Consider the following 9,028-nt stretch of genomic DNA (forward strand, 5'->3'; position numbering starts at 1 on the left):
TGCTTTGAGGCTTGAGCGTTGGTAGTTGTCAGGTAAGCCTGAGCACAGAAAGTCAGCTGTGACAAACCCACACAAAGGCTTCTGCACATATTCCACATGGAATTTAACAAGAACAAATGCTAGATTCTGTACCTGAACAGTGTAATCCTGGCTGGACATGTAAATTGGGGAACAAGAGGCTAGAGTGCAATCCTGCAGAAAGGGATCTGGGCATTTTAGTTGATGGTAAGCTCTACCAGTCAAAAATGTGCCCTGTCAGGCAAAACTGAAATCATTATAGTGGGATGCATTAGGTACAGTAGTTAATCAGTCAAAGGTGATGATCCCGCTATACTCAGTAGTGTTCCAGCCTCACCTTGAGTCCTGCGTGCACTTCTGGACTCCACAATATAAAGATACGAAAATATTAGTGTCTGAAAGAGGGCAACAAAGATGGTGAAAGGCCTGACTTAAGAGGAAGAGCTGAGTTTACCAGGCTTGTTTTGTTAGAGGCAGCTGAGGATTGTCCTCACAGCTATCTACGCTTCCCTCATGAGAGGGAGCAGAGGGAGGTGCTGATTTCTGCTCTTCAGTGCCCATGCAGCTACATGATTGTCCACATTCTCTCCCCGCCCTGTGATCTCTCAGTGAACAGGAGGTTGTGTCTCTTGCTCCTTTCTCCACAACTTCCCAATTCTGTCTTCAACCAAGTAGAAGTTCTTTTTCTACCTCCCCTTACGCAAAATAACCTCTTTTTCAGACACTAAACACACCAGGACACAGTGTAAATTTGGGGGGGGGTTTAATTGTTACAAATGTTTGAATGAATCACTGAGCAGACAGTGACACAAACAGACCTTCCAGCAGTAACAGGCACCCAATGGATGACATTTTCCTGAATTCAGGCCCAGGTTCTCTTGGGATTCAAGAGTGAAAGAGAAATGTGATTTACTATCAAAGAAGCCTGGTGCTCTTGGCAGCAGAACTCCCTCACTTGGCCAAAAAAAAAGAAAAAATTCTGATTTTACCTATAAAAATCTACAGATTAATGAAGATTAGAGGTGAATTACTATATCCACATGAGTTAATCCTAGTAAGTCCCCTCTTCCCCCCTCCCCATATTTAACTGGTAGGGTGAGGAAGGAATCACAGCTGCCCAGAGGCAGAGCTCAATCCTTTAACTGGACCACCACAAATGGAGCAGGGGCACGAGAACCAAATCTGGCTACTGGATTAACAACTTCAAAGTGAGGGCAAACAATGCCAGTGGAGGGAGGTTGAAGCTCCTCACTCCTATCTGCTGCTGGGTAGCGCCGCTGGTTCTGGGAGGCTTTAGTTTCTTTCATTTCTTCTGCTTGGGTAGGAGACTGTCACTGAAAGGAGACAGAAAAGAGTCGTTAGTCCAGAAAGTACAAACAAAGCTGAACCAGACCTACACTACAGACTTGGGAGTGTGGGGTGTCACATCCAAAGGTTATGGGCTTCCACATTGTTCCTACCAGCAAAGTCCCCTGAGCCTTCTCGGATGAGCAAGACAATCTGGTCAGAGCTAAAGAATCATCAGAGATGCCAGCAAAAAAAAACAGCTCTGGCTTCCTTTTTTGATTCTAAGAAATGTAAGTTTTCAGCTGCTCAGCTGGCACTGCCTTGTCTGTAACCACTGGACAGGTTACACAAAGCCACCAAACACCTGCCAGCTCTGAAAGCAGGGAATGGGGTTTTCTACGATGGAGTTGGGAAGCTTTTGGTGAGTAACAAAAGCACCTTTCGTAGGACCATTACCCCAACTCAACCAGAATTCCTACAACCATCTAATTGCCTTCTTACAGCCTTTTCTGCCATACATGCAGGATGCCCTGTCTACACAGGGACATTCCTCAGTTATTTCTACCTGCCTTTCCCATACAAGGTTCCCTATCGGACACACAGAGAGCTCCAGTTACTCAGTATATCCTCCCTGCCCCTGCAAGTAAGGTTTCAGGCTTCACATCATTAATGGGACTTGAGGTAGACATGGAATAAATGTCCCGTGGCCACAAAGGCCCATGCCAGAAACATCCCAGGCACTAGGCAAACATCAACACCCCTGTTCCAAGTACACAAACAAAAGGACCAAAAGAAACAGTGCCTCACCTTCCTCTGAGTGTCAGGAGATGCAGTAATGGAGAAGGGGGGGAAACAAAGAGTACATTGATTAGATATAACAGTTCAACAAAAATGTCATTTCTTAAGTAAGACAGACAGCTCCCTGCTTAGCTGTATCCTCTGGGATCAGCTTCACAAGTAGGGTGCAGATAAATGCAGCCATCTGGCCCCTTTACCTGGTGAAACCCTCATCCTGTAGGTTCAGTACCAAGTTATCTGCTGTGAGATAGACACGGTTTTGTGAGGCAGCAATCTGAAAAAGAAATCCATGGCAGAGATGGCACAAAGAGTATAAATGCACATGCAACACTAATCAAGAACTTCTCCTCCCCTCTAGATACAGCAGTTGATTTACTCACTTGAGACCTCAGTTAAATCAATGCAATTCGCCAAAACAACTCTGGACTTTATCCCAGTGCCATCAGACTTTCTGAAAGAAGTGCTCATTCTGTCTCTCTGTCAGAAAGACCTTTGATCCCACACTTATTTGTTCCCTTTTCTCAGCCTGCAGGAAACCAGGAGCTTTTGGTGGCTGCAGCTGAGGGTGGGTGATGGAATCTGATGTGGATCTGGCCTTGTCATACGGAGGGCGTGAGCTCCTGGCCTCACCTCTAACTGCCGATCATTGCAAGCTAAATCTTAAGGTCTACTTGAGCAGAGAAGGGTTGCACAGGAACAGAGATCAGGACAGGGCAGGTCACATTCGCCTTAAATTCATCATGTGGCCACTGGGCTGAGCGAACAGCTTCGGGACTTGCAAAAGGACAAAGGGAATTCCATGCTCACCGTTTTTGAGATGTTTTGAGCAGCTCGGATCTTACGTAGCTTGATGTAGCCTGGATTCCTGCTGAGAGCTTCCCCCAGGTACAGCAGAGCCAAAGTTAAGGAAAATCCTAACAAAAGCCACATACCCTCAAGGAATTCTTCCTAGAGACATCTTAGGGTGGAAAGTAATCTCCATCTAACACAGACCTCCGGGCAGGCATATTTCTACTTCTCTAAATCAATAACAACATTATGGATTACGGTCACACACAGCCAATAGAAGCTAAACCTTACAACAGGGAGAAGGCTCATGGCCTTCTCTGGTCTGACCTGTAAGCTCAGACAAATCAAACTCCAGCCAGCTGTGGGGTGAGGATGATAAATTGTGACCTACTTGAAGCTATCATCTTGTAACAGTCTCCTAAGCATGGACCCGATGTGACAGACTGTGTCAAGCTCATAAGCCACATCCCACAAAATCTCCCAAAGCAGGATATCATCTTGGCAGCTGTAGCTTCCCCTTCAGCTTGAACAATCTTCTGCTTCTGCTCCTGCTTGGCCTTCTCCACCAGAAACTGTGCACGCTGTGCCTCCTGCTGGGCTGCAAAGAGAATGGCCAAAAACACTGGAAATGGATTCCATCTTTGGAACCCTTCACCAGAACTGGAACCCTGGAGCCGAGGCCTGGGGGCTCTGCTTCCAGAAGCACTGATGGCATTCTGGGGCCAGATCTGCAACTGTGAAATGCATTTGAGTGTCCTTTAGTTTTTTTCTTAGATAAAGTCAGAAGCATCCAGACCCTCTACACATAATCCCCACAGTAAGTGGTGAGTCCCAGTTTGAAGAGGAAGCCTGGTCTTGGGAGCTCGGTCCCTCTGATGGTCTACCCCACTGGCTATAGCCCAGAGTTTTCTGACAGCATTTATAAAAGAGGCCGGGATTGATCATTCTGTAGCTGTATCAATGCAGAAGCAGAGACATGCCAGCCCAAATTCTGATTCCTTTAGCCCAAATTCTGCTTCCTTGTTCACCAGTTCAGAGGAAGGGCAAAGGCAGCACTCCACTCTTTTCAGGCATAAATGGAACTCACCCACTTGCTTAGCTTCCACAGCTGCTGTGTATTCACGACTGAAACTAAGCTCTGTGATAGCCACATCATCCAGGATGAGGCTGAAGTCTTTGGCTCTCTCTGTCAGTTCTCGCCTAATGAGCAGAGACACCTGAAAGACAAATACAGCAAGAAGAGTACAAATACAGCAGGAAGAGTACAAACACAGGCTACTTCACCCTCCTGTGCACCCCACAAGTGAAGCACAACTGCTCCTCACAGCTCATTCACAGAGAGAGACATTACCTAGAACAAACCCTGAACCATGGCCATTTATCATTAATATCATCTCTGAATCTGTCGCTGCATAGCCAAAGCTATGTATCCAAAAGTATATCACATCTTATTTACAGTTATTATTAACTATACAGTTCATATTGAAAAAATAAATCTTCTGGTTTGGGTTTGTTTTTTGCTTTCACATCCTACCACATCTAGTTCCACAGTTTCCACGTTTCATGTTTTGGCAACAAGTATTTCCTTGTCCACCTTGCATTTGCCACTGTTGGCAGTTCGACTGTCTCCTCACATCTGTATTCAGATGCAGGGGAAAAAAACCCCACATAATTTTTTGTTAACTATGTATCACATCTCTCTTCATTACTGTAGCGACCCCTCCAGTGTGGGTACTCCACTTGTATCAGTCTCTTTGGAAGAGTGTTGTTGGTAGGTATTTTTGACTGGTTCTACCTTTAACTTGTCAGCATCTATCTCAGGCAGGCTGACAAGTCCTGCACCAAATACTGACTTCAATAAAAGTAGCTGCTGCAGTATCACATGCTGGGCCAGCCTAGTATCTGCTTTTACTTCTGCTGCAGCTGTTTCTGAGCACAGCTCTAAAATGCTGCCAGAAACCTTCACTGTGTGAGCCCCAAGTGCATAACTGTAAAGTCAATACCCATGGGCCACAATATCCATCACTTCACATTAACAAATGAACAAATAACTTCACATTAACAAATGAACATATGACAAGGTTGCACTCAATTCAGTTTGTTCAGAAGTTTCAGATACTTAACAGTTGTCATTGCTTCTGATAAACCTAAATCCCCTGCAGACAAAGCAGTCACATTCCCCCTTTCCACTCATTCTCTTTATACAACTGTTAACAAATCATTTCAGCACATAGCATGTGGCCTAGCACAAAACCCTGGAGTCCCTGCTATAGAACAGTTCTCACAACAAGACCTGGACACTTAGTTCTCCTCTTTTTGTAACTAGTTAAGAGATGCTTCATATTTCAACTGACAACTTATCCTCTTTAGCAGTCTCATGCAGGGTCTCCTCTAAGGCCTTTTAAAGGAAGACCATTAACTTCTCTCTCCCTCAGCTGCGACAGGTGATGAATATTCTCAGAATCCCTGGCAATCAAATTATGAGAACACAAACTTTCAGATACAGGCTTTTTTAAAGCTAAATATTTCTATTTTGCAACCTGTCCCCAGGCTACCCTCTAACCTTTTCCTAACTAGAAATATTTGTTGCCCTTCTGTACCACCCATTACAGAAAAGTTACTGCTTTGTTAACTGCTCATCCACTTCACTTTCCAGGTCCTTTAAAACTGATACGCTCTGACAGCTCTTCCAAGACCCATGAAAAGCCAGGTAATACTTTTTTTTAAGGCAGATCTACTTTTATGTGTGGATTATGATGTAAATCAGCTCTCCCTCCCCCATTACATTATAGTGCAGTTCTGCACTCCATATACCAACAAATCCAGTTTTCCTCTCAGAAGCTTTAGTGTTTGCATCTGTACTGGAATCAAAACTCCAAGTGGGATACAGTTCCATGCCTTTTTCATTTAAATACACCACCTACCAACCTAACACGTTTATCCCTTATATAAGGTTCCCCAGATGCACAGCTGTTTCTTTGCCTTTTGAGTGCAAGTTTACCTGGGCTCTCTGAGTGATGAGCTGTGAAGCATTAAACTTGGCCACCACGCTCTTGAGCACCTCGTTAACGATGGAAGGCAGGACCCGCTCCTCGTAGTCCAGCCCCAGGCGCTGGTACATGCTGGGCAGCTCCGCAGCGTTGGGACGGGTGAGGACACGCAGCGAGATGTTCACCATCTGCAAGTCTGAAGATGGGGGGAGATGAGCGCTGCCGGCGCCGCAGCCGGGCTCCTGCCCGCTCTCCCCGGTCCCCGTGCTTGCCCGCGGGGCCCGCTCTCACCTTTGGAGCCGGTGGGGGAGGAGATCTTCCGCGGCCGGGCCCGAATGTCGTAGATGATGGGATACTGGAACCAGGGGATCCTGCGAGGGGCGGGAGGCGTGTCACGGCGCGGGCACCCATCGGGGCCGGGCCCGCGGGCCCGCGCTCGGGGCGGGGGAGCCGGGCCCTACCTGAAGTGCAGCCCCTCGGCGAGGATGGTGTCCTGCTGCACGCCGCCGATCCGGTTGAAGAAGATGGCCCGCTGGCCGCCTTCCACTGCGGAGAGAGGGGGGAGAGGCACGGATGAGCGCGGAAGGCGGGTTACCGGGAGCGGGGGCAGTGGGGCACGACTCACCGATGAACACGGACTCTCGCACGCCATAGGCCAGGGCGCCGGCGCCCAGCAGCAGCTTGAGCGCGGTACCGACGCCGCGCGGCCCGGCCGGCAACCGCCCCGCCAGGTCCTTCAGGTTCTGCGCCATGGCCGCGCCGCGCCGCGCGCCCCACCGGGAAGGACACCGGAAGCTGCCGTCGAACAAGGCGCTCCGGTGAGGAAACAGCCTCGTTCCGTCCCGCCGCCGCCTTGCGGAGAGACTGCTCCACGCCCTGGAAGTGCGTCCGGCCGGAGCCATATTAGGGGCGCGCCCCCGGAGCCATCTTGGGTGGGCGGCCTGAGGGCGGGGCTGGCGCGGTGCGCTTGGTGCCGCGCATGCGGCTGTGACAAGATGGCAGCGCCTCGGCGGCAGCGTGAGGAGGAGGACGGGGAGGGAGCGGTGCCCGCAGATGTTTCGCTGGAGGCGAAGCGGCCCCGCGGGCAGCGGCGGCTCCTGGTGGTGCTGGAGGGGGCGAGTCTGGAGACTGTGAAGGTGCGGGAGGAGGGAGGGGTGTGTGTGTGTCTGGCCGGGCCGAAGGCGGCTGCGGTAGCCTTTGCCCACCTGTCCGTGGTCGGCCGTAGGTGGGGAAAACGTTCGAGCTCCTTAACTGCGACAAGCACAAGGCGCTGCTGCTGCGGAACGGCCGGGACCCCGCGGAGGTGCGGCCGGACATCACCCACCAGGTACCGGGGTTTGGTGGCCGGGGCTGCCCTTCAGGTGTGCGGGTCTGCGTGTGCCTCTGAACGGGGCAAGTTTGGTCCTGCCCGCTGCGCTTTGTGGCTTGTGCGTTTAGTGTGTGGTTGGGAATGGGATTGCTTTCGGTTAGCGTTACGCAGCCAAATGAACTTATTTCTGCTTCAGCGTAAGTTCTTTCTGCACTCGTGGGGCATAACTCTGAACTTTTCCAAAAGTCATCTCCCATGTGCCTTGTCTGTTTCCACTACTGTGTGTTTTTGTCCTTCAGAGTCTCCTGATGCTTATGGACAGCCCACTGAATCGGGCTGGTCTCCTGCAGGTTTACATCCATACCCAGAAGAATGTTCTAATTGAAATCAATCCCCAAACCAGAATCCCGAGAACTTTTGATCGGTTCTGTGGTCTTATGGGTAAGCGATGCAAACTTCGCACCAGCCAGAGGGTAATGCGGGAAGGTGCTTAGGAGTGCAGGAACGTTGGGAAGAGGCGCACAGTTGGACCAACCTTAAACATGTGAAAGTGAGAAAAGAGCCAAGAAACCAAAGTGTCTTTTTGTGAGTTCCATGTCCAACTGTGTGTTCCTTAGCACAGGGGGGAGCGCCTGCAGGAGACTGAGCTAGCAGCAAAGTGACTGATTAGTATTCTTTTGGACTGTTTTAGATGATACTTTAAAGGGAACGCTAAAGATGGACTTTTGTCTGCTTCAGCTCTAGGCAGAGGATAGGGTTCCTCCAGCAAAACAACAGACAGCTTAAGTCATTTTCTTCTTTTGCCAGTTCAGTTGCTGCACAAGCTCAGCGTTCGAGCAGCTGATGGGCCTCAGAAACTGTTGAAGGTAAACACTCTGACAGCTCATGTTGGGCTTGCTTTGTACAAGCAGTGGCGTTAGCTATGCGGCAGGGTATCTTACCTCTGCACCTCTAGTAACCTTCTGCTTTCTGCAGGTGATTAAAAACCCAGTCAGTGACCATCTCCCTGTGGGCTGCCTGAAGCTAGGTACCTCTTTTGCAGTCCCAAAAGTGTCAGATCTGCGTGAACTGGTTCCTACAGCAGAGCCAGTTGCCATTGTTGTTGGAGCTTTTGCTCATGGTTCGGTAAGTGCATGCATCCCTTATTTAGAGCTGTAAGACCCTTTAACAGCATAGATTTCACTCTTGTTCTGAGTATGGGTTGTTTTACTTCTGCTCTTTTTTTGGCTTGGTCTCCCTTGTCCACCCACCCTCCCCAACCCAATGCTGTAACACTTGGTACTTCTCTCCCTCCCAAGGAGCTAGTGAGGGCTGGCAGCTGTCCTGCAGGAATACTGTGCCTCCCCAGCCAATGGCGATAGATAGATGTGACTAAGTGAAAACTTGCAGCCTGATACTTTGCGGCTTCTTTTCTTTCTCTCTCTTCCCCAGGTCAATGTTGACTATACAGAAAAGATGGTTTCCATCAGCAATTATCCCCTCTCTGCTGCCCTGACGTGTGCTAAAATTACCACTGCCTTTGAAGAAGTCTGGGGAATAGTATGAGTTTCTGCTGCTGCTGTGGTGGACTTCTGTGCAGTGACTCCATATTCTGGAAAGGCTCTTTCAATTAGGGATGGACCTGGTGCAACTTTGGGCTCTTTGAAGGGAAAAGGCATCAGTTTCTCCTTGTAGCTTCTGGAGCAATGAGACTGAACGGACTGCCCTACTCACCCTTTTTCCTCCTATTAAAGGCCATTTTTTATAAGAGTGCTCGTGTATTTTACTTTTTCATGTTTCATACATGGGTAGGCTCGATCCCTTTATAGCAGGAACTCTGCCCAAATCTGTCATGGAA

General features: G+C 49.1%; 2 protein-coding genes across 3 annotated transcripts; one reads left to right on the forward strand and one right to left on the reverse strand.

Annotated features, from left to right (window-relative positions):
• Positions 1 to 766: 766 nt before the first annotated feature.
• PHB2 (prohibitin 2) lies at positions 767 to 6,694 on the reverse strand. Its single transcript, XM_061454164.1, has 9 exons — positions 6,508 to 6,694; positions 6,344 to 6,428; positions 6,174 to 6,253; positions 5,894 to 6,078; positions 3,980 to 4,109; positions 3,387 to 3,490; positions 2,911 to 2,988; positions 2,301 to 2,377; positions 767 to 1,352 (listed from the first exon to the last, which is right to left on the reverse strand). The coding sequence occupies exons 1-9, from the start codon at positions 6,632 to 6,634 to the stop codon at positions 1,322 to 1,324; spliced, it is 897 nt and encodes a 298-aa protein (XP_061310148.1). The 5' UTR covers positions 6,635 to 6,694; the 3' UTR covers positions 767 to 1,321.
• A 144-nt stretch (positions 6,695 to 6,838) lies between these two features.
• Positions 6,839 to 8,940, forward strand: EMG1 (EMG1 N1-specific pseudouridine methyltransferase). Of its 2 annotated transcripts, none has more exons than XM_061454165.1 (6): positions 6,839 to 7,018; positions 7,108 to 7,209; positions 7,491 to 7,632; positions 7,999 to 8,057; positions 8,167 to 8,316; positions 8,623 to 8,940. In XM_061454165.1, exons 1-6 carry the CDS (start codon positions 6,878 to 6,880, stop codon positions 8,734 to 8,736), a joined length of 708 nt encoding a protein of 235 aa, XP_061310149.1. In that variant the 5' UTR covers positions 6,839 to 6,877; the 3' UTR covers positions 8,737 to 8,940. The 2 variants fall into 2 exon arrangements, with proteins under 2 accessions (XP_061310149.1, XP_061310150.1); XM_061454166.1 differs by having other exon boundaries at positions 7,542 to 7,632.
• The last annotated feature ends 88 nt before the right edge of the window (positions 8,941 to 9,028 follow it).

This window comes from Pezoporus flaviventris, unplaced genomic scaffold, assembly GCF_033815535.1.
Source record: "Pezoporus flaviventris isolate CSIRO_AGI_PZ_B2104156 unplaced genomic scaffold, CSIRO_AGI_Pfla_v1 ptg000015l, whole genome shotgun sequence".
Taxonomy (NCBI): Eukaryota; Metazoa; Chordata; class Aves; order Psittaciformes; family Psittacidae; genus Pezoporus; species Pezoporus flaviventris.